Source organism: Neopsephotus bourkii, unplaced genomic scaffold (assembly GCF_033783945.1).
Source record: "Neopsephotus bourkii isolate Nb327-2 ecotype Australia unplaced genomic scaffold, CSIRO-AGI_Nbou_v1 NB_196, whole genome shotgun sequence".
In the NCBI taxonomy this organism is placed as follows: Eukaryota; Metazoa; Chordata; class Aves; order Psittaciformes; family Psittacidae; genus Neopsephotus; species Neopsephotus bourkii.
In genome coordinates this window covers 7,694,783-7,720,383 of record NW_026900709.1, presented here as the reverse complement: position 1 = coordinate 7,720,383, position 25,601 = coordinate 7,694,783, and the positions used below count along the sequence as shown (strand labels likewise).

The window sequence follows — 25,601 nt, the reverse complement described above, 5'->3', positions numbered from 1 at the left end:
TGATAGTCAATGATCAACTTAAGAATAGAAGTTTAACTTTAATTATATACATGGTTACCTCACTGGGCTGTTGGGATACTAACAAATTAATGTGATTTTTTGTTGCAGACACACTGACACAGCTATTGACATTAACAGAAGCCATATAAACATGTTGTAACAACTTACAGGAGTCAATTCAGCTTCCTCTTCTGGAAAGTTTATGGGATGCTTGGATGATTGATGGAAAGTTCCACAGAAACAGTAAAAATGTAGGAAAATTGGAGGGGAAGGGTGCAAAAGGGGAAGAGAGGAAAGGGACAGAGGAGAGAGAAAGGCTTTATTACCACTGAGAAGAGGGAAAAAAGAAGCAGTGATGACTATTAAGAAAAGGCAACAAAACTAGATTAAGAAGTTATAGTGACCCCCATCCAGAATTTCTCACAGACAAATGATCAGTGACTTGAAGACAAGAAGATATTCAGGCTTTCTTCTACGGGAAGGGAGGAGATAGGTTACAAGTATGTTTTCAACCACAGTAAGACGGGAAACAGTCAATAACCCCAGACAAAAGCAGTTGAAACAAATCAGAAAATGAACCCAGGTAACATTTTCTTTGCACAGTATCACTTGCTCACTAAGCCAACAAGCGAGAGTTAAGTTCTCTAAACACTACAAACAGAAAAAACATATTGTCACTTCACACAAGCTTATTTGCTTCCCATGTCAATTCTTCCATACATAATATACTCTGGTGGCAATTATGAAGTACATACAAGAAAAATGTCCATTTAGGAGAGATTCATCTTATTTCCAGTTTGTCATACTGTTTTCGATCTCTGAGTACTCCAATACTCCATTTAAAAAGAAATGAAGTATTTCTGTATTTCCATAATCTTCAGTAAGGAAAGGGGTGGGACACAACAACAAAACCCATAAAGCAAAAAAGAAAAACCCCACATTTGTGGCTCAGGACAAAACGCCCATGGTAGTGACAACTTTCCTAGTATAAAGTTAAGGGATCCAAAATTGAATATTATGCTACTAAAAAGCAAAGTACCCAAGATTTCTAGTGTATCATCCAATGTTTGCTCCTTTTCCTTCAAAGGTACACAAGTATTTGTTTCAGGCCTGTTAATTTGCGTAACTGAGTTACACAGTTAAAGTTTGACAGATGGAAAACAGGTTACTGTTTATTCTTATAAAAACCTCAAAAAAGAAAACAGACACTTAGAAACTGAAGCAGCAGCATTACATAATGGAGCTGCCCAATACTTCCACATACAAGATGTGTTTTCAGCTGCTTAGTTACAATTTAGCAAAATTTTTATAAGACAGAAATTTTCCATGACGGGTTACTGTTATAGGATTATTACTAGTCAGTTACATTAGACAAAGTATTTCCAAGAGAGGAAAGGAAGGTGTATCTCCTTTAAAATGTACACATTTTTAAAAACCTCTGCATTTCTGACCATTAAATAGACTACCGGCAGGGGCAGTGGACTTGCTTTGCACTCTCCCATGGGGAGTTACCCGAATTTGTTTGAGCATAAGCCTTTAGAATTAAAACTGTAGTCCATAAAGTCTCAGTGAGGACTGGAGCATTACAATTGCAAAAACTCAGTGCTGCATTGTCTCACAAAGCTCTTCAAATGGACTGCACACAACTAACCTTGAACAAAAAGACTGGGTAAGTTTGAGAGTGTTTGGGTCCATGTTGGGACATTACAGCAGCCTTCTTGAAGCTGCAATGCTTGGCTGCTGCAGAGCATATTGGAGCCAGACATGGGAAGTGAGGATCTGGAGCTATTACTCTATGTTCCCAAGTGGCCAACCCTCTTCCTAGAACCCGTGCAACTCTGCAGGCAACTGGAATTTCCTAATACTAAGTGTTCAAACTTGCAACTTAAAAACACCTAACAAATTCCCCAAGCAATCATGATAAAGAAAAAATAAATGCATTTTTACAGGAATTATTTCTTAACTTCTAGGGACATTTAAAACTTCATGCCAGTTCTGACAGCTACAGTCTAAACCTATTGAAATTCACTGCAGTTTAAGAAACATGTCTGTGGATGCTTCAGATTAAGGAACTAATGCACTGTGTGCATGACGTGCACTATTCTCTAGTCCACTGTTCAAGTCCATGCACTTGCTAGGTCAAGTTGTGATGATGCTTCTCTGCTGAACACAAGTCTTGAGACGCAGCAGGACAGAAAGCATTGCAAAAGCTAGAGACCATTTCAGTTCAAGTTTAGTTTCGGTACTGGTTTCAAGAGATTTAAGACTAAGCTACTATAAGAAAGAGGCAGTCCTGACCTTCCCCCAGCTTTGTGTTCTCGTATTTTTTGTGTGGACAGCAGTGACCACGCAGTCCAGTGGAACAGCAAACAACTAATTCAGAAGGATTATTTTTCAGGGAGACCACAAGCTAATCCAAATCACTAGGCAGGCTGCACAAACACTACTGCCAACATAAAATGGGGCTAGACTGCCCAATTCAGCACCAGCATGGACCTAAATTAGCATGAACAGGGAAGAGGTTTGAAGCAGTGGAATTTCCACCCCCCCCCCCAAAAAAATGAAAAATTAAATAAAATGGAGCATAATTTCACATAAAATTGTTGTCTGATCTATCCAAAGAGATGTATCAAGACTGAAAGAAGGAAAAAAAACCACTCCACCAAACTTCATGTGTAACTGTTAAAGAAAGAGTATCAGATACCTCATTCTGTGAAGGGCTCTACCTGCAGCACAGAAAACAAGACATCAAAGTAGCTAAGATACCTAAGCAATAAAAGTACACATAGCTTTAATTGGTTTTGTTTGAAGCTGCTGCCTGTTACACCAAGTAGTACCTGTGTTAAGTAACATTTGTTTATATGTCTGTTGACTTCTAAACTGTTAATCAGTTCTAAAAAATTACTGTAGACATCAAATGATCCAAAGATCAACCACCAGAAAAGAATGGATAGACAGAGCTGGGGAGTTGAAGTCACAAACCTATCCTTTTGGTTAAAAGCAGGTAAGGCATATGAAAAAAATCAAGCTTGCATTCATAAAGCAAACCTCTGATGTGACTGGTCTAAAATCTTGAACTTTTACAGACATGAGACTACTAAATGTCAAACACAGGCAACTGTAATCAAGGCTGTAAATTTGGTTAACTAAAAATGAAGACTTCTCTTTGTATCTGCAGACAAGTTTTATTATACTGTAACAGACTAAACACTAACTAGCATGCACAGAACAGATACAGCTAAAAGGACAGCTCTCAACTATTTCTCCAGAACATAAAGTCTCATTTTTTGGGTCTAAAATCCTTCAGAAGCCTGATAAACCCAAGTTCTCATCCTCTAAGTTAGAAGCGTATGCAACTGAAGAAAGCTGCGTAAATTCTTTTCTCCTCTTAAGAGTTTAATGTTCCATAATCAGCTGCTGTGTTCTTAATTTGTCATCTGTTACAAATTACATTTTTGGCAACCTGAAGTAAGGACAAACACGTGAACTGTTGCTTATTTCCTACAGATGTAATATTTCTCTTCCCTAGTCTAATTAAATGACACCAAAAAAGGAATTTATTTGTCTTGGGTTTAAGTTGACTGGTCTATCTACAAAGGAATCAGCTGTGTTAGAAGCTCCATTAATCAATCACAACTTGTAGAGTAGTATCTTCACTGGAAACTGCAATCAAAGCATACAACTCTCTGCAGTGCTTCTGACAAAATTTGGTAACATCATAAGGCAAGAATTCTCATTTCTCAACTCAGGCCTAACGGCTTGGTCCAAGACTGCTTCTTCTAAGACATATGCTGCCTAGATTTGCTTGGTCATTGATCTAAGGTATTTTGCCTCTTTCATGTTGCCCAGGGAGGTTGTGAATGCTCCATCCCTGGCAGCGTTCAAGGCCAGGTTGGACGAGGCCTTGAGTGATATAGTTTAGAGCGAGGTGTCCCTGCCCATGGCAGGGGGGTTGGAACTTGATGATCTTGAGGTCCTTTCCAACCCTAACTATTCTATGATTCTATTTTCTTAGCTTGTCTGTATCAATGATATATTTTTTCCTCAATAAATCCTATTAAATACAAGCAAGATTTAAACTGTTATTTATACTCAGCACCCAATTCAAACTGTCTTCTACAACTGTCAAAGTCTGTGAGAGTGAATTCTCTAATCAATGCATACAAAGAGGTCGGAGGGCAAGCTGAAAACAATAAAAAAGGTCACTGGACTTCAGACAGCTTCCATCAGCAACAGCAGCTGCTCTACTGTTAGCATTACTAATCGTAACAGCACATGTACACACACACAGAGAAGTCTAACAATTTTAAGAGGGTACCAGTTCAGCTGACTACCACCAACTTACATTCTTTTCTTGTAGTAGACAAAAGTTTATTGCAACTGGAAAGGGAAGGCTGATGAACCTTGAACTGTGCACCTTCATCTTAAAAAGTCAGAATAGCTAAAGAATAGAAACCATCAAGTGTTTGTATCTCTAAAGGAACACAATGCAATAAAGGCAGCACAACGCAGGCAAACTCTAACTGATAAAGTACGGCTTTGCTGGAGACAACCATCTCACTACTGCCACATGTAAGGGGCTACCAGGAATGAAGAAGAAAGAAGCAATTTTAACTGCAGATAAATACATTTCGAATAGCAGAATTTGACTCATTCAGCTGCTCGTCTACTGGAGAAGACTCCAACACTACAGAACAGCCAGAAAGAACTGCATTTAGATACAGACAATGCCTTTAGTGTTCATACATAAGGTAACAAAATATAGTATAACTTTTGGTTTTTGAGTTGATAGCAAGCTTTGCCAGGCAGCTGTGTCAAATAAGACGTGTATCACACTCTCCATTTTCTTGCTCCTTCAAGGGAGGAAACTTTTGAGCTTATTCATCAGTGTGAGGAAAAGCTGACAGGCAATCTCAGAAGATAAATACATTCTTACATGTTTTATGGTTCCTGCTGTACCTTACTTAGTGACCTCTTACGTGAAAAATAAATAAAATCATAGGGTAAATTTTAAATTCATGCCTATGAAATAAGTTGGATACGCTGACTGGAGAAACAAGATTTACCAATACATGGATAATGTTTAGGTTCTCATTTTCCTTTCACTTATTTTAAATCTATACAAACCAATTTTTAAAACCTACTATGCAATGCATGTGCAGTGATTTAAACTTCTAGAATGTCTCTCTTGGAGTCCAATTCAGAATTCTTACCATATGAAAAAAAAACAAACAAAGAAACAACAAAAAAAAAATCCACCCTTCCAATTCTATCATTTCTTTTGCAGATTCCAAAAGTATAATGTTGAGGAAGAACAAACAAATTTAAGTGTCAGTTTTGCCAGCACTGGAAAGAGTGTATTGGTAATCTTTGGGTTCTAGTGCATCACATGATGAAAACTGTTTTACTGTCATGCATAAACTTCATGATAAATGCCAAGCACATTTGATCACCAAAATACATAAGTATTGTTTATATTTTATAAACTGATATATTTATCTCAGAGGATGTTTTGAAAGCCTTCAAAAATCTGGCAAGTGAAGAGTCATTTTACATTTAAAACTGGATGGCTCACATTTCTTATGCTAAGAAAACTGAAAGCCAAAGTGCTTCAAGATATGCACAATTTTTCTTTACTGCTGACTTATTAAAAATATTTAGTGACTAATAATCAGAAAAAAAGAAAAAGAGGAAGAGACTGTCTAATTGTTTCAAATTAAGTCTTTCCATTGACTGTGTTCAACTTAGGAAAAGGATAACTGGAAACACTCCAGAATACACTTCGTGTACAAAACTGTGGGTATAATAAAACTGGCAGCAAGTGAAATTAATTTTTTAAGAGTCTTTAGAAGAAATAGAAAACTAACATCTGTTATGTCTTGTTTATTGCATATCTGTGGCTACTGTCCCAACTCTGAGACTAACATCCTTTGCATCTGCTAACCACACAAAGCATGGAACATAAGGAAAACTGCTCAAACTTTAAGGTCCCAAAATACAAGAGCCAATAACGCTCTATTCCTCCAAGAGCTAAAATAGCCTACAACTGTCCTTTAAATCACCTACAAATACTATGTGAGGTTCAGCAATCCAATTCTATTTTAAGACACTGTTGCCTACCAAAGACCATACATATACATTACAAGTTGATTTCTCTGCATAGAGAAATCTAACCGCATTTTCATACAATGTAACGTTTAGCAATCACAGATGAAACATGACCTACAATGATTGTTAATGGGTAGAAAAGCTTCTGTGTTATGCCACTGCGCAGCAAGTATTATTTTAGTGACAACATGTCCATACACGAAACAAGGCAAAATTGCTATGAAACACAAACTGTCTTTCCTTATGCCCATTCAAGTTTTCTACTTTATCACACTGGAGATATTACCCAACACATATTTCTCTGTATGTGTTTAGCTTATATTACAACTGTTTTTGTGTCATGCCTCCAAAGCTCCTTTGTTTTCCCCCAAAGAAATGTTAACATTTACTATATACTACCTCCTCCCCTGCCAAGTGTAACCAAAGAACCTGCCATTCTAACGCACTTGCAGTCCCCTGTCATGATTTTCATCTCTTATATATCCAGCCTAAAACTACAATGAACTTAAGCAAAAGCTGGGCAAGAGGGAGGGAAGAGGGGAAGAGGCATTACCAACTGCTAAATTATGCTTTGTCTTCATATGGAAATCAGAATCTCTCAGCTGTGCAAACTGGATTACAAAGAACTCCATCATACTGGGAGGGAAGAGATGCTGTACTGTGCAGATGGCAGACTTCAAACTTATCTGCAACCTCTTCAGTGAGTAGATGCAGGACAGTAACAGTGAATGTCCGTAAATAGATCCTTTCACTAGTCAGACATAACCAGCAACATGAGAATGATAAGCCCAGCTCACTGTTCTCTCTCCCCTACTTTATTCTGCTGTTGGTCTAGAAAAGCTTACTGAAAATAGAGACAAATTCTCAGTGGCAGAGGGACCGAAGGAGGAAGGAAAAAAATAAGATGGGTGGGTGGCGGGACAAATTAGTCATATAGCTGTCACTTCCCCTACCTTTAACTCATGCTATTACATCACTCATTCAATCTAGATTCAAGTAAAGTATTCCACAGGCAGAAACCAAGATTTAAATGTATGCCACTCATTACACAACTACAAGCACAGAAGGCAAAACATAACCTACAAATTTAAGGAAGAACACTGTTCAAGCAAGGATTTGGAAAGTATTTCTGTGAAAGACAAATTTGACTTCAGCAAAAATTACAGGGGGCTGGGGTGAGAACAGCTTCTCTTATTCAGCAGTGCTTAGAGGAGACTGAAGAACTTTAATGCAGACAAGACCGTGCATAATACCGCCAAGACAAGACCCTGAGACTACAAAGCCAATAAGACTACAGGTAACAGAGTGTTACCATCTGTCATGATGCTGATATATCTTCAGTCCCAGAAGTTCCTGCAGTATAGAGCGCTAGGAGAAAGAGGAAGACCATGACACTAAGGTGCCTATCAACTGCTCAGGCAAAAAGATTTGAATAATCCATCATTACCAATGAATGCATTTCTGCTGTCCCTTCCAGCCTCAGTTCTTGGCTACAATCCTACTAAACATCAGCACACACTAGACTCCTCTGAGCCTTTGCAATTCACCTAAATAACACAGAATGAGCCCTGGAATAAAAGTGGTATGTTTTGGTGTGTTAAATTACTCTAAGTATCAAAGCTGGGGCAGGGTAACAGATGAGACAATGTAAATAAGAGCTTTAGGGAAGGAAGGATGAGAAGAAAGGGAAGTCATACCCTCCCATTTTGGCTAACTATAGAATTTCAGCCTCTTTTCATGACATTTGTCATTATTATCACTCAGAAGGTATACTAAACTATGCATAACTTAATTGCAAGGCAGTTCTTTGACAGAATTTCTTTACATTTCCAGATCAGGAAGCTCTTAAATACATAGCAGAATTGTTTTTCTAAGATAGAATACTGAAATTAATAACTGCAAAGCTTAATATCCTTTTTCAGACAAGCATTTCCCCCTATCAAAACGGTCTTCAATTTTACTGTTTTACTGCAAATCACAAGAGGAAGAGCATACCTTTAAGCTGCAGAAGAAAGGATGACTTTTTAAAGTACCTGTACTACCTGGAGAGGACAGAAAGGGTCAGCCAAAAGGGCAAAGCTGCCAAATCACTGACCTTTTTTGCAAGAGCCATAGCAGCAAAGAAAAATTCTAAAGGTCAGTTTAACTACAGTCTCAAGGAAGACAGGCAAAAGAAAAGAGTTAACTTGAAGCACTATGAGAGAATAACAAATCTTACAACAGATCTGCTATGGCCAAAGCCACTTTCTGCATAAAGAAAAAATAAATCTTGGTTTTAATACATGGGCACTATGTCCTCTTCAAAGTCTACTTCCTCAGAGGAATGTCCTCTATTAGAAACAGCACCACTGAGTCAACTGTGTGGGTGGGTGGATGAAATTTAGCCATAGTAGGAAAAGCTGGTTCAGTTTACAACCTAGCCATGAAGATTAGTAAACCCCTGAACAGTGGTTTTAAGGCACTAAATGAATGAAAAAGCAAACAAACTCCTTTCTTTGTATCCAGTGATTCTACCAGGGAATCCTTGGATTTTTGTCCATTTATAAGGTGAAGTTAATTTCAAAACCATCACCACAGGGTTTGTCAAATCACATCAAAAAATGTGATTTTTTCCCCTTTTCTGAAAATGTCCCTTCCCATCCCATAACAGTTTTAATACTGAATGGCTGAACACCAATTTTGTAAACTTGGGGAAAATTTCTCAGAGTTTAACACCTTCTTCAGGCTACTGAAAAAGTATAGAGCAAAAACAAAGCAGCACTGTTACCGAGCGTAGAGGTTTCTGCTTGAGAGCAGAATTTGGCTCTCAAATTACCAACACTTTCTGGTTACCTCCCTCAAAAGAATCATTCTTATCAACTTATCTGGGCAGAGAAACAATAGCCACATTCTTATGAGAAGTAATCACCAGGTTTACAAAGGCAGTGCTTGCATGTCTTCGTGAGAAAAGCTTTTGGGGCGATTTTGAGCCTTGCAGTCACTGGCTAAGAGCACAGAAAGCAACTGCAACACTTGCAGCAGTACAAATTAGCTCCCTGTGAAGACAAAGCAGTTTCTAGACCTCTGACTCTTGATTCACCAACATCAAGTTACTTAGAATAGCAACAGGTGGTTTGTTGACTACTCATGCTGCATCAAGAATTGGAGAGACAGAAGAGAGGCAAACTTACTGATGCCTCAGCATATCACTCCTGAAGTATGAGGGGCTAAGGTCTAGAGGGAGACCTGCAAAACCAACTGCAGACAACATTCTGCGTTTTTCAAAAATTAAGAAATGTAAAATTTAAGGTTTTCTTGTACTATGCAAGTTACAGAAGCAATTACTTGAAGTAAAGAATTTTTTTAGCCTGAGAAACAAAAATGCAGTATTGCCTAACTTCCTACATGAAAACTGCAAAACAAACGAAAAGAGGTATCAGCATGAATAGCAGGAAAAAAACCAACCCCTGAAACAAACAACAAAACCCCACACCAAAATAAGCCTTGTCATACTACAGAAAGAAGATGATTGACAAGCAACAATATAATCGATGATTGTCATAGGCTGGTTGCAATACTTAGGCCTACAGCAATACTGCAAAGGTTTGCATTTTAACTTTGCTAAGAGATAAGAATACATTTCTATCTACCTCTGGTTTGCTTCACTCAATACAAATCTCCAATAAAATAATAATCTTAAATAATTTAAAATAAATACTGAACACTAATTTTTTTCTACCAAGAGACATTTTACCTAAACTGTCACTTACTCATTTCTTACCACTTCAAATAAAGATTTAAATTTAAGTGTGACCTTGCGGAGTTGATCATTACACTGACAAGCCTGCATCATTCACTCTTTATATCAAATGAACTTTTGCTGCAGATGGGTAGAGGTACGCTTTCAGCACAGCTCATTCAAATTAGTGTTAATTATTGATAAGAATAAACTCAGCTTGTTCCAGTTTTCTCCCATAAAAGAGAACACACATATTAGTACAACTGACTTTAGAACAGGCCAGATTTCTGTTTTGGAGACTATTTCTACATGACATCTTCTAGTTTAAGTTCTGTAAATTCACCACAACATTTTTCTCATTTCTTTACACAAGTCACCATCACTTTCAATGTTCCCAAACTGCCTGTGGTTTTACTGAAAGGTTTCCCCTCCGATTAAGTGATGCTGAGGTACCAAAATACCAAATGAACATCTGTTCTTGCTGTATCTCAGCCCAATTGTTTGTGTTGTGCATTGCTTCAAAGAGCATAATGTCATACATTAAACAAGAATATTAAGTAGCAGCAAATTACTGACATAGCATAGCTCCAGATAGGCACTAAGTCGCTTCATGTGTATGAAGTGTACCATAAAAGGAATGTAGTCTTGCCAGTTATACTTTCTCTGTTCCACAGCTGTGTGCTCCTCAGATTTAAATTAAAAGCAATATATGAGATTTACTTAGGACAAACCTATTAACTATAAAACATTAAAATCCATGACTGGCATAAGAGAAGGAAGAGATGGGGAAAGCCATTAAAAAAAAAGAATCTTTATTTTAAAAGATTCTTGGACACTGGAACAAAACCAGGGAAAGAAGTAGCCACAGCATATGAGGTCCAGGGAAAAAAAAAATGAAAATGCAGCCTTAATCTTTAATCAGCCTACTGCACTGAAGATATTTAGCTAGGAGTGTCAGCATGGGGAGGGACAATGGATGGATGAGTTTAAAGAAAAACAAACAAAGCCAAACCAAGCCAAAATCTTGAATTAGTGACACTCTACCTCAGTGATTGGTTGCCCTTGCGATGTCAAGTCGAGTTCCTGAGGTCTTGTCACTTTATCAATATCCAAGGAATCCATGCTGGAAGCTGCAGAGGTTATGCTGGAACGGGAGGAGTTACTGATTGAGCGCACCTCAGCATCACTCACTGTGCCAGCAGATGCTGTCCTCCTGTGCTGAGCAGTAACTACTGGTTTGGTGTCTTCCGCAACAGACTGTTGGGCTGCCTCATCCATGCTCAAAGAGGCCTTCTCTAACTGTGCAGTGATGTCATCCAAAGATACATTGGCAAGTGATGGTTTAGTCACCTTACCAGATGAGGATAATCCTTTCATGCTGCTGTGCTTAGTAGAAGTTCGGCTAGCAGGTGGTTTCAGAGCCTTGGATTCTGTGGCAAGGCGTTTCACTGCAGCATTGTTTGCTGAATGAGACCCAATACTGCTGAGCTCCTGCTCTATGGAACAGAGATCAGCCATGAGAGCATCTAGATCCACAGTCTCCCCCTGATTCAGGGCTTCTGCAACAAACAAGATTTCAGTACATGCAGTCACTTCATTGATCTGTGAAATGGTCCACTTTGTGTTATCAGATTTAACAGGTTAAGAGAACAATGGAAGCTGTATTTTCTTTTCCCCATCTGTACTGCAAAAATCTCTGCTTACTGCTAAGCAGAAATTTATTTTCACTACTAATCCTGACTGTTCTAAGGGCAATTAAAAACCCCAAAACAAACCAACAAACTATTTTGGTTAAATATGTTTGCTGACAGAAGAAATCTATGACTGTTCAGATCACACCTGAGAAGTTTAAACTGCTGTCCTGCGAACAGAACCTAAAAGTACATGTGTATAATATCATGCCTCAGCTTCTCAAAAGAAGTGTAGGTGTTTTGCTAAGCATTTTCTGCTAAAGAAACGCAAGGTATGCGACACTGCTTTAAAAAAAAAACAAACCACAGAAAACAAAAAAACCACAAACCCACAAAATATTATACAACTACTCAAGCCTTTAAATTGCAGCTTCCTGTATTATAACCAGGGGAAGCTATTTTAAGACAAAGAAAAACTTTTTTCTTTTTTTTGCTATGAAAGCATTCTGTAGCTATATTCCTGCATCCTGTCCCATGAAGATGCTTTTTTTCCCCATTTAACAGTTACACATCAATTCATTCTTTCACAAGCCCAGATCCTAGAATATTTATTTCTGTATAAAAACTAGGCTACAATTCTCAGATACTAGGTTCTGTAAGAGAAACTGGTTTAAGATACTGAAAATTCTGTGCCTTCAGCAAACATTCTCACTTCAGCTAGAAGTATATTTAAATGTGCTTAAATTTTACAATGCTCTCATTTATAGCTGGAATAGGTTGGTCTTTTTTTCCCTAAACTAATATTTGAAAGGGTAAATAATTCAACAAACCATTCAAATTATACATGGAGAAGCGATATGAGAAGTTGGCAAGATTGGTTTCCTGACGGAGGGGTGATCTCTTCACTGGTGCCACAGGCTTGTCTGTATCCAAACTCTGAAAAAGACAAAAAACCAGGCAGGACATAGTTTTGACAGGGAACTGGGCAAGCAAACGTATAAGATAAAAGGAACTTTCTTTAAGAGAAGCTTTTCAAGAACTCCTGGCACGTTTAAAAAAAAAGAAGCAAACCACCAACTCTTGTTCAGGCTTTAGATTTCAAACACTGAAATACACATCAGAGATTTAGCTTCATATATTCAACAGAAAAAAAAGGGTTAAACACATTCTGTTTCATTTGATTTTTCTTTCTTCTAGAATCTGAAGAATGAAAGCATGTCCATTCTTTTTGAACAAGTCCAGAGGAGGGCCACGACGATGATCAGGGGACTGGAGCACCTCCCATATGAAGATAGGCTGAGAAAGTTGGGGCTGTTCAGCCTGGAGAGAGAAGGCTGCGTAGAGACCTCATAGCAGCCTTCCAGTGTCTGAAGGGGGCCTATATGGATGCTGGGGAGGGACTCTTCATTAGGGACTGTAGTGACAGGACAAGGAGTAATGGGTTAAAACTTAAACAGGGGAAGTTTAGATTGGATATAAGGAGGAAATTATTTACTGTAAGGGTGGTGAGGCACTGGAATGGGTTGCCCAGGGAAGTTGTGAATGCTCCATCCCTGGCGGTGTTCAAGGCCAGGTTGGACAGAGCTTTGGGTGACATGGTTTAGTGTGAGGTGTCCCTGCCCATGGCAGGGGGTTGGAACTAGATGATCTTAGGGTCATTTCCAACCCTAACTGTTCTATGATTCTATGTGTCTACGTTCCAAATATATTTTTAAGTGGTGCTATGTACCAGCTCACTCTGAAACAGGCAGCTGGCTTACCTGTAACAAGAAATCTGCAGCAAATTGCACAAATCACAGAATCCCAAGGGTTGGAAGGGACCTCAGAAGATCATCTAGTCCAACCCCCATGCAAGAGCAGGGTAACCTAGAGTACATCGCACAGGAACTTGTCCAGGTGGGCCTTGAATATCTCCAACATAGGAGACTCCAAAACCCCCCTGGGCAACCTGTTCCAGTGCTCTGTCACTCTCAAAGTAAAGAAGTTTCTCCTGACGTTCACATGGAACCTCCTATGCTCCAGTTTACACCCACTGCCCCTTGTCCTATCACTAGACATCACTGAAGAAAACCTAGCTCCATCATCCTGACACTCACCCTTTACATATTTGTAATCATTGATGAGCTCACCCCTCAGTCTCCTCCAAGCTGCAGAGACCCAGCTCTCTCAGCCTCTCCTCATAAGGGAGGTGTTCCACTCCCTTAATCATCTTTGTGGCTCTGCGCTGGACTCTTTCAAGCAATTCCCTGTCCTTCTTGAACTGAGGGGCCCAGAACTGGACACAGTATTCCAGATGCACCCTCACCAAGGCAGAATAGAGGGGGAGGAGAACCTCTCCTGACCTACTAACCACACCCTTTCTAATGCACCCTAGGGTGCCATTGGCCTTCTTGGCCACAAAGGCACATTGCTGGCTCATGGTCATCCTCCTATCCACCAGGACCCCCAGGTCCCTTTCCCCTTCACTACTTTCCAGCAGGTCAACCCCCAACCTGTACTGGTACATGGGGTTGTTCTTCCCCAGATGCAAGACTCTACACTTGCCCTTGTTGAATTTCATCAAGTTTCTCCCCGCCCAACTCTCCAGCCTGTCCAGGTCTCGCTGAATGGCAGCACAGCCTTCTGGTGTGTCAGCCACTCCTCCCAGTTTAGTGTCATCAGCAAACTTGCTGAGGGTACACTCAGTTCCCTCATCCAGGTCGTTGATGAAAATATTAAACAGCACTGGTCCCAGCACCGACCCCTGAGGGACTCCACTAGTCACAGACCTCCAGCTAGATTCTGCACCATTGACCACAACTCTCTGCCTTCTTCCTTCCAACCAGTTCTTGATCCACCTCACTACCTGATCATCAAGCCCACACTTCCTTAGCTTATCTATGAGGATGCTGTGGGAGACAGTATCAAATGCCTTACTGAAATCAAGAAAAACCACATCTACTGCTCTACCATCATCCCTCCACCTAGTCACTTCCTCATAGAAGGCTATAAGGTTGGTCAAACATGACTTCCCCCTCATAAAACCATGTTGGCTGTTCTTAATAACCCCCTCATCCTTGATATGCCTAGAAATGGAGTCAAGAATAAGTTGTTCCATCACCTTTCCAGGGACGGAGGTAAGGCTGACCGGTCTATAATTACCCGGGTCCTCCTTCTTGCCCTTCTTATAGACTGGTGTGACATTTGCCATCCTCCAATCCTCAGGCACCTCTCCCGTTTCCCACAACTTACCAAAGATGATGGAGAGTGGCCTAGCAATGACCTCCGCCAGCTCCCTCAGCACCCATGGGTGCATTCCATCCGGACCCATCGATTTATAGATGTCCAGATTGCATAGCTGATCCCTAACCCAATCCTCATCTACCAAAGCAAACTCCTCCTTTGTCCTGACTCCTTCTGAGGCTACAGGAATCTTGGGCCTCCAGGGAGAGTCTGCAGGAGTAAAGACAGAGGCAAAGAAGGCATTCAGCACCTCTGCCTTTATATCCTCTGTCTCCAGGGCACCCACCTCGTTCAACAGTGAGCCTATAATGCCTCTTGTGTTAGTTTTATCTGCTATGTATTTGAAAAAGCCCTTTCTATTGTCCTTAACTCGACTTGCAAGATGAAGTTCCAAGGAGGCCTTAGCTGTCCTAATTGCCTCCCTACATCCTCTAACAACTGTCCTATATTTCTCCCAAGTGGCCAGCCCCTCCTTCCATAATCCATAGATTCTCTTTTTCCACATGAGTTTGCCCAGCAATTCCTTGTTTAACCATGCTGGTCTCCTGGCTCCCTTACTTGATTTCCTACCCACTGGGACACTCTGATCCTGAGCTTGGAAGAAGTGGTCCTTAAATGCTGACCAACTATCTTGAGCCCCTTTATCACCTAATACCCTTTCCCATGAAACTTCCCTTAGCAATTGATTGAAGAGGCCAAAGTTGGCCCTTCAGAAATCCAGAATTGTGGCCTTGCTAGGTATTCTATTCCTCCCACACAGGATCCTAAACTCCACCATCTCATGGTCACTGCAGCCAAGGCTGCCATTGACCACCACCACTTCAACCAGACCCTCCTTGTTGGCGAGTACTAGATCTAGCAGCGCTCCTCTCCCAGTTGGTTTGTCCACCATTTGCATTAAGCAGTTATCATCAATGCACTGGAGGAACCTCCTAGAATGTGAGTGATTGGCTGTGTAAACATTCAAAACTGTGGCATTCTAAGAAATGCATCATTAGCTTATGAGTATAATCGTGGCATAAGAACACGAAAGCATTCCATGAAGAACTGTTTTTTATTTAAAGGGATTTAAAATTGGCTAAACTCATACATTTTTCTCATTAAGTCTTTCCTGTGAAAAACACTAAATTATAAAAGCAAACCCCAGTCAGTTTATGTAGGATAATTTAATTTTTTAAAGAAAAGCTAGTATTAGGAGGGGGAGACATAATTCTACCTAATACATTAAAGTTATGTTTTGAAGGCTAATGTGAGCATAATATTATAATAAATACCAGTATTTTTTAAGTAGCAAGCAGTAGGGCACTATCACCCAGCTGGTGACCCAAGATGACAGGGTCTGGAATTGGTACCCTTGGAGTGACAAGGTTACATGAGGAACCTAGCTCTTGCTGTTGCTGAGGCTCAACAGGCCTGCAAAGGGTTTGAATTTAAGCAATAGCTGTTCCGATAAAGCTTTCCTGAAGGTATGATTGTCTGAAAGAAATGCACCTTTTTAGCTCCAACAGAACAAGGTTTCTCACCAAGCTTTTTGTTAAAAATCAAACGCTCTGGTTTTTCCTCACTATTTATTTTTGCTGAACTCCCCTCTCAGTTTGGTTTGAACTTCAAAACAAAAAAATAATAAATAACTGTTTTGGGAAGTCAACCATCACTGAGTAAGGAGAAGCCAGTGATGCAGCCCTGTCTTCCGTCACATATTAAAAACCTCACCTCTGGTACTTTTCATAGAGCTTACATATTGTCTGACACAGCATAACTAAAAAAAAATAATAAAAAGAATACATCTATCTACAAACCCTAGAGGCAGCAGTGAAACTGGAGACAGAATAGGCAAATTATGGCTCTTTCCTTCAGGTTGAACACATAAAATACCACATTTATCCTGTAAAGCAAATGCATTTGAGTTCAAAGCATCTAAAAAGTGTTTTATCTTAATTATTAAATTCCGTATTTCACATCCTTGGAGACACACATGAAATACTCTCATTATTATCAGGGTACATTCTCTATAACACATTATGATGCTCGCTACCAGTATGAAGAACTGCTAAAAACTGGAACAGCACCAAAAGCTTAGGTCTGCATGATCATAAGAAGCAAGGCAAGATTCCCTTCCTTTAACCTGCACCACAGAGTAGGATAACTAGTGCTGGATAAATGTTAATGCACTCTGCATCAGTGCCAAACACTGCTCTTGTGCTTCAAATATTGTGACTACATTTTATAATGCTTTTATTAGACCAACAGTCAAAGAGGCCAAAGTGAACCCAAATGATCTCATGGTCATCTTAACAACTACAATTTTTTTAAGAAGAACTTGCATCTGGGGAGAAATCTGGGCCTTACTTTCAATCTCCGCCACAAATAAACATTTAGGAAATCTAAAAAAGGAAGTTCAAGGAACTCGGGGGCAAAAAAAAAAAATCCCTTCCTCCTACTGCTCTTAGCATCCAGTTGATACATAGAAACAAATGATGAGATACAGAGAATGCACTTTGGAGCTCATTAGCTCTAATCACCCCCTTTATTTGGGCTTTATTGGGACAGCTGCTTCAGGACACAATCACTTTTCATCAAACGAACTGAGACACAACTAGCTGCGTTAATTTGTTTATTATACAAAACCATATGAGGTCATTCAAAGTTTTGTGGAAGTGTCATTTGTCAATGGTCTCAAAAGAAAGGCAACTGTCAGGCTACCTTGCAAATTGTGTTGTAAAGTAATAGGAAAGTGAAAAATAAAGTGGGTCATCCCTTTAACTATCTGTTAGTAGGTTTTAATAACTTTGCATGGATCATCATTGCAAATTGCGACATCACCATTGATACATCAGCCTGTATGTCAATAGTGTTGCTGTAAGCCCCAAGTAAAGTATGCTTATATTTCTAGGTTGCTCATACTTGAAAAAGTGGAGCAGAGAACAAAAAAACTAAGCCCAATTATCCATTGTGCTCTTCTGTGAAGACCCTTATTTGAGATAATTTACAGAGCCCATGCTTCTAAAACACCTCCCAGTTACTGTTAGAAATCCTTCACAGGAAGTTAAAAAAAACCCCAAGAGTTCCTATAGATACACGGATTTATTTCACTGTCTTCCATTCATCTCAAAAGACAGGATTCTTTATTTTCCTACAAGTTTGGGGGGGGGAGGGGATCATAAAATAATTTTCCCCTAGAGTGCTCTCTACATTTAGATCTTGCAAGCAGAAATTTAACCAGAAGATATCAAAGATAAGTCTGAATTTGAAATGTCATATGGATTAGCTCACTGTTCCTTCAGTCTTTGGGTACGATGAAGATGAGAAAAGCTACCTCTTCTCTAGCTTTATTAAACTTGAGGTATCATACCTTTACTTAAGACAAAGAGGGAGGGGATTAAATACCTTATTCAGGAGGGCCAGCTCACACGGCTGAAAAAAACCATAGCAGCCACAGAGAAGTGGTCTAGCACACCAGGAGTCTGGCATACTATGTGAAATGCAAGATCTGCTTATGAAGAAAAGAAAAAGCCCGAGAAAGAAGTGCCAAAAGGAAATGTCCTGTCAGCTGCAGGAAGGGTACTCTGGAATAATGGCGATTCTTCTAGGGTGTATCAGGGCATCAGTGACAACATTCACAATCTCTTGTTCCCTACTGCTCTTCTGGTGCAACAAATAAATACTGCCTGCCATAGCTAGACTATGTCCAACCATGTTTGGAGATACAGCCTACCTCTAGCCAGCTTAAGTCAGTGTTTCATCATATACGTGAGGACAAATACCAGTTCCATAGTTGCCTTTGGGAAAGGTCAAACTAGCAGGTTTTGAAAAAACTAATTTAACAACTTTGAGATGGGGAAATCATGCCAATTTAAAAACATTTGAAGTGTACTGAGCTGGCCACACGCTACAGTCTACTTGGCTGCAAGTAGCAGTGCTAAGTAGTTATCAGCCAACTGAAAAGAAACATGCAATACTTATAAAGAATTATTCTGCGAGGTGATTGAAACCTCCCTAACCTGTGTGAGTTTGTCCAGTTCCCCCAGCCATGCCCCAAACATCTTGTCCAGATCCTGATCTTCCTTATCACTATCTTCTTCTGCACCATGGTCAAGTTCTTCATCTGATAATTGCTCCATCTGAAAAAAAGAAATTATACATATCAGTTTGATACTCAAATTGTATCAGTGTCTAATAAATCTGGTGTCAGCTACTAAGTTTATGAAAAAGCATTCTGAAGTCAAAGCACATATTTGTCCATAAGCTTTATAAAAATTGCATACATTTACAGTTTCTTATCCTGCTCAGAAGTAAAGAGCGTGAAAGCTGGAATGAATAATTACAAAGCCATTCTTGCCGTTCACTTTTGTCAGAACCATGCAGGAAATGAACCAAAACCCAGAGTCCACAATATTTAATACAGCATCAGAAATTGATTCATGCTAGCCTTGCATATGCATTCATTGCCAGCTACTGTTGGCAAAGACTGTTGATTTTACATTACAAAAATTCAAGTCTTGTCCAAGGAATTCAGCTGACCACAGTTAAGCAACACCATTCAACCCACAGGAAGTGCAGTCTCCCTGTGCTGCAAATAGTTGACTCTACACATCTGTAAACAGAAATGCTTAAACAGGCCACAGAGAATGCCAGCAATACATCCCATGAGACAGTTTAAATCTTGGAGACTGTCCAGATCACTTCAGCGATAATGCACAATTTTTACCCAACAAAGAAACTCCTCCCAGGAAGCTGAGAGTCACCATTACAGTTATCAGATCCTCAATCATTCAACAGATTTCAGGGACCAAAATAAAGACTTAATGTTCTCCACAGGTTTTCTGTTATCACCTCAAAGGAAATTAATCTTTTGTTAAACAAGTCTCTATTCTGTTCCCCAAACATGTCCTCCAGACCCCTTATGTGAAGCTAAGATACACATGCCTTCCTTGGTACAGTCACACTGCTAAACCCAGGATCTGATTCAGAATGAAAATTTACATACTTGGGAGGAAAAACAATACATGCAACAATTTGTGAGCAATGAGGCACTACAGAAGTGTAACTCCTACAGATGTGCTACAGAACATCCAGAGAGACATGGGAAGAGACTGCCACCAAGAGATACACAAAAAATCTACGGTGTGCCATACAGCTTGATTTGGTCAAGTCATGGGCTACACAGCAATTTGCTACATAGATTTCAGAAAGCACCAGTTTATATTTTGTATTTAAAAACAAACTTTCTAAATACTACTCTTCAGGAAAAGATGAGCCTTAGTCTGAAATACATCAGCTTTGCAGAATTGAGCTGATTAGAGATGTTACAAAAGATGATAAAGATGATCACAGAGAAAAACAGTTCAATCCAGTTTTGACTTCATATGACAACAGTTCATGCAAAATAACCTCCGTGATTTTAAAGTAGCCTTTCCTTCTATTTATATATTGCTTGTATTTCACTTTACCTTGATAAAAAAAATCAGGGACCAAGAGACTTCATAGGTGATCCACAATTCTGAGGTCAGCAGAAGCCAGTACCTCTCACAGATGTAAGACACTGCCATCCAGTTGCTCTAGGGAAATAATCTTTTACTGAGATTTTACTTTTGTGGGAGAGCACAATACAGCTGCTTCCCATAAAAGAGGTAATAACATTAAAGCTAACCTGGCATGGTATACTGCACCAAGCAAACACTGAACAGATTAAATTTACCATCTAAATCTCATTTCTTTCAACACTTGAGTCCTGTTAAGTAATTCTAGCACTCAGGGGAAAGGAAGGAAGCTCTTCCTACAATCTCAGAGTGGTGCTGAAGTCCAGGAAAAAAAAAATGCCAATATGCTTATGTAATTGAGCTGCAGCCTTCTACCAACACTGCACCAGTTTTTATCTTTTATAAGTCAGGCATGCCTCCCCCTGCAAGATTTGTCTCCATGATGTCACCTGAAAGCCCTCGCACATACAGAAACAGAGACAGCTGGGTAGCAGCAACTCATACTCTGCCTGAGCTCCTGCAAAACAAACAGAAGCGGGATTCCACTCACAGCCCTTCAAAGCTCTGCTTTACCACTCCTTCAGCTTTTACATGGACCAGAAATACTGCAAATTCAAGACAAAAAACACTATACAGTGTTTGACCATATCACCTTAAGTAACAACATTCGTATTCAACACCACAGCATTTCTCAATGTCTAGATACACTTGAAGTAAAGAATTTTTATTTGAAGGCTAAGGGAAGTTATTAAAAGCATGCCTTAGGAAATATGACTGTGAACTGCCATATCACATAAATGGAAACTGTGACAGAAAACAGACAGAGCTCTATTTACAGAGACTTCACACTGCTAGCCTTTCCCTCTTTGAGCTGTTTTTGCCACTTATGCTAAAGTTAGATGGGGCTTGTTTTGCAGTGTATTCATTCTATGGCACTGTTCATAACTCATCCTTTCATTAAGAGAGGAGCTTGTTCATTTTTCTAGTATTTCTGAGGATGTAAACCATGGAAAGAAACAGGCATTCTTAATTTCCCATAAACTGTTGCTTTAGCTATTTTAACTTGGCGTCAGAGACACTGCTTTAGTTCCATTTACTCTGAAGACAGAATTAGCAGCCTGAAGAAAACTTTTACAAGTAAAGTACTGTTGTGTCAGCACGTCTGGCACTAAACTCTGCAGTATCTGCCAGCTCCCTGTAGTCCCCACCCAAGCTTCCTAACGTCAGCTGCATTTCCTATGAGCTTGCAGAAGGCACACAGAGGATAGTGTCTCACTTAAGAAACAGCTAATATTAACTTGCTAGTTCTGTACAAGGGATCTGTCTTAGCACAAGCTCCACTAAGGGAAGGAGATCTCAAAGGACATTAATTAAAGGATTAATTTAACAAATTAAGGCAGAGACAAAATGCTCAGATAACAGCATCTGAACTTTTGACATGAACTCAAAACAGTAACAACTCAAAAAGAAAGCACATTCCAGTTCAAAAGCTTGACATCTTTTTTACAGCGCTTTCTTCCTCACTGTTGCTGTTCATAGCAAACATCCGCCATACTTCAGCAAATCACAGCCTAACTGGGAGTTATCACACCTTTCCAAGGATACATTTTTAACAAGAAAGAAAAAAAAATGGTATAAGGGCTGGGGGGATACACCTGTTTGGGGGTGTTGTGTGTGTTTTGTTGTGGGTTTGGTTTGGGGTTTTTGTTTGTTTGTTTGAAGGAGACATTTAGAACTAAATTAGATCTAAAAAACTGAAAGGAATAAACTGTCCTAGTGTGGTACCACAAAGCCACTTACATTACTAAAGCATTTGCAGGGTAGCAGAGTTTAAGTAGCTGTTGCTTCTCCTTAGCTCATACTTGGTAAAACGTCAAAGTAATTTCTGGATTCAAGTTACTTTTCAACACTTCACCTTCTATTCAAGTGTATGTCAGAATAGAACTTACTTAAAATGAGCAGCATCATTCTGGTATACCTAGATAAAATAAGCTACCAATATGGCACAGTCTTACATCTGCAAGTCCTTCCTGAACTGAAGTATAGCCCTTGTACTATTTTGTTTTCCACTACAGACTGCATCAGTCAACTTTATCTGTTCGAAACACTATTTAGCCAGGCAATGACATAGTCACTGTATGTCATTATCTGGTTTCCAAAACAGTTCATTAGGTCTGTTCACTTTCAAGTGCATGAAGCATAATCTTCTAGCTTTTAAAAATATACTCTAATCTTATTTTATGAAAAATGACTGAGGCTTTCATTAGAAGTTACCAGTTGCAACATTTAGTCATTACCTACTATTTCAATTACACTGCAAGGAAAAAACCCAACTTCACCAAATAATTTAGAAAAAAAATAAAGATATATTGTAAGCCATTACAACTTTCAGCATGCCAGAGCATGACGTGATTTCAAAGCACAAAAGGAAAGATGAAAAGCCCAAGAACAGTGCTTCAAATATACCATTTTGACATCTTCAAGAAAATACACCATCACAGAACTCCAAAACTTAACAAATTGTTGTGATCAGAAAGCAACAGCTTTGGGGCATGTAAGTTATAATCAAAAGTGTACTTAAAGTGTCTTTCACTGAGACTGCATTCTGCAGACTTGCACTTTGAAATGTAGTTCCTACCTTAACCCAGTTGAACACAGTAGGAAACTTTATTATCTTAACAATATCTCCTCTAGAATGAAAACACTGAAAAAGAAAGCTGTGAAAGAATGGGACAGCAGGATTCGTCTATACTGCACTTAATTGATGACAGAAAGGTATCAGAGAAAAATAGATATCTAACTGGAAATGCTAATGTGCTTAAAGAGTCAGTAACAAGAATATGTTCATATTCACTAATTTCAGAAGCACTGTAATAAGCATTTTGAACTAGAGATGCTTAAGCATGTTCAAAGGCAACTGACAGCATAAAACCCCCAAATGAAAACAAATCATGTCTCTTTCAGGCAACTGATGTTTTCACCCCCAACCTTTCCTATTATTTAAATATAAGCTTTATGTGCTCATGCTTGTCACTGAAGTAAGGATTTTCTTCATTTAAAAAAAAAAAAAAAAAGCTATGGAACTTTGTAACAATCTATTACAGGGATACAGTAGACAACAAGAAGCACTCAAAACACTACCTGGACAAGTGACATATTTCTGCATTACAAAACCTAATCTTGGGAACCAAAAGGAACTATATAGCATACTCGGGTTTGGAAAACATACTCTATTAGGAGCCGGTTTGTAAATCACAGTTCTTCCATTTGTGATCACCCATTGGGTTCTCATGACAGTATCCATTTCTGTTTAAGTTGTATATAACACTACAATACTACACTGTATGAGCACAAAATCAGTGTGCACACATAAGATCCTAGCACGTTTTCACCTCTAATACTTGTTCACTTGACTGGTTAAAGAAATAGTTACTTACACAGGAGAAAAAAGAAAATACAAAATCAAAATGATTTCAGGAAACTGACAGCCACAGCTCACATTCATGTTTCTACACGTTTTCTTGAAATAACTGACAAATGATGAAACAAGTAATTAGTTTGAACACATAAATTGTTTCATATTAATACACTGTCTGCATAACAGTGATCAATGAAATCCACCATTTTTCTTTTTTCAGAAAAAATAAGAAAGCCTTATGCTATAACGAACATTAACATTTCTCTTTTAACTTTAATACTGCAGCACACTAAGCCAATGACACAGTGCAGATTAACTTGCTTTAGTATTTCCATGTTTGTTCTTAATAGGCATAAAATATTCTGAAATTAACTGCTCCTGAAAAAGAGATCTGGAGGGGGATTAGAAAGTTCTAGGAAATTCTTTGCACATTATCCAATGTCCTATAACCCAGTTTATGTTAAGAGTAATCTAGATGAAAAACTGAACAGAAGAGTATTTATTTCCTTTTAGCTTCAAATAGCGTAGGTACTAGCTGAATACATCCCAAGGCTCCTACAGCACACAGATAACACACCACCTCTCAAATTCAAAAACTGAGATAAGAATCTGTCAGCCTAAAAGTTCAAATTCAAAACACCCCAAATAAAAATCTTATGTCAAGTGAAGGCCTCCTTCAATATACTAATTTGAGGCAACTTTGAGATTTGTTTTCCTTTTTTTTTTTTAAATCATGCTTCAGGCAATAGTTTTCCAGGCTTGAAGTCACACAAGGTGAAAATACATTGAATGTCTGATAAAAAATAAAGCTTCAGGCACTTCATTAAAAGTGAAGAGACCTTTTATAACCAATGAACTCATTTGTTCATGAAATTACTCTGGCAGTAATTTTAACAGATGAAGTCCTACATTTATATATTACACAAAGATAGGATCTGTTGCCATGTTTTAACAAAATCAAAAAAAAAGTCTGTGCACTTTGTTGTACCAGTTAAACAGGTAAACCTATTTATGCAACACAGCTTTAAAGTGGAAAAATACTGAATCTATGCCTTGCACAGATGAAGAGATTCACATACCCAGAAGTACTGTGGATGGTAACCTCTTGAGGTTCTGGACAGCAGTATCTACCTGCCTCAATATATGATCCAAGAAAGAAATAGTTGCATCTAATCACACATCAATAGATGTAAAATATAATTAAGGTGTATAAGACGTTCATAGTTACTAATGTATTTAAATACTAGGTCACTAGATTATTAGGGAATGTGACAACCTTTGATGCAAATCAGCTACCTGCTTCCTGCTCTTCTTTCCCTCCCTTCAAAGCCATTGGGAGAAGGAAGACAAATAATTAAAGAATATCTAAAAAAAGTCTTAAAAGCAATGTGCCTTTTGAGCACATTTCTTTTTCAAGTCTTTTACGTTATATCAGCCAGCTGGTCTGGACTGCAGAAATCCAGCAAGTATGAAAACTCGGTGTCCTCACTGTAAGGCCTTATTCTCAGGTTTAGCTGGGACATGTGGAACTCCCACAGTATTCCCTCCCTTTACCCACTGATCTAGGTAAGATGCAAGAACGTAACTTTGAAACCACAGTAAAGAAAACTTTGTGCCTGAAAATGCATGTTTTGAATTGCAGACAGGCTAGAGTTTCAATAAAAGATCAATTAAAAGCTGCTGAAAGTAACAGTTATTCAGCCAAACATACACAGCATAATTTCTAACACTACTTCTAAAATTAAGCACATGCCTGCACAAGAACTTGCCTTTGCCCGTAGCTGTTTGTATTTTAAGCCCAGTTAAACAGCAGTGCTTTTACTAAGCTCTTGAAAATATTTTTCTTTACGTTATCTGTAAGTTTGTAATATAAATACTGAGAGCAATACAAGTGAACACATAACTTACATAAAGTTTGGCAATTGCTAATGAAACAATTGTTTGAAAAAATAGCTGGAAGAAGAAAAAAAGTCTTAATCAGGTATCAGAGGGTAACATCAAAGCAAACTGTCTCACTCTTCCTG

General features: G+C 38.9%; 1 protein-coding gene across 4 annotated transcripts in view; it reads right to left on the bottom strand.

The window, feature by feature from the left end:
* RAPH1 (Ras association (RalGDS/AF-6) and pleckstrin homology domains 1) overlaps positions 1-25,601 on the bottom strand; it is a 90,991-nt gene that overhangs the window by 39,454 nt on the left and 25,936 nt on the right. For 2 of the 4 annotated variants that reach the window (XM_061378637.1, XM_061378629.1), the window contains exons 2-5: positions 18,681-18,800; positions 12,288-12,393; positions 10,871-11,385; positions 169-210 (exon numbers count right to left, since the gene is read on the bottom strand). In XM_061378637.1, coding sequence (XP_061234621.1) covers positions 169-210; positions 10,871-11,385; positions 12,288-12,393; positions 18,681-18,800 — 783 coding nt within the window. The remainder of the gene's footprint in view (positions 1-168; positions 211-10,870; positions 11,386-12,287; positions 12,394-18,680; positions 18,801-25,601) is intronic. The other 2 variants (XM_061378647.1, XM_061378657.1) reach the window with 1 other exon arrangement.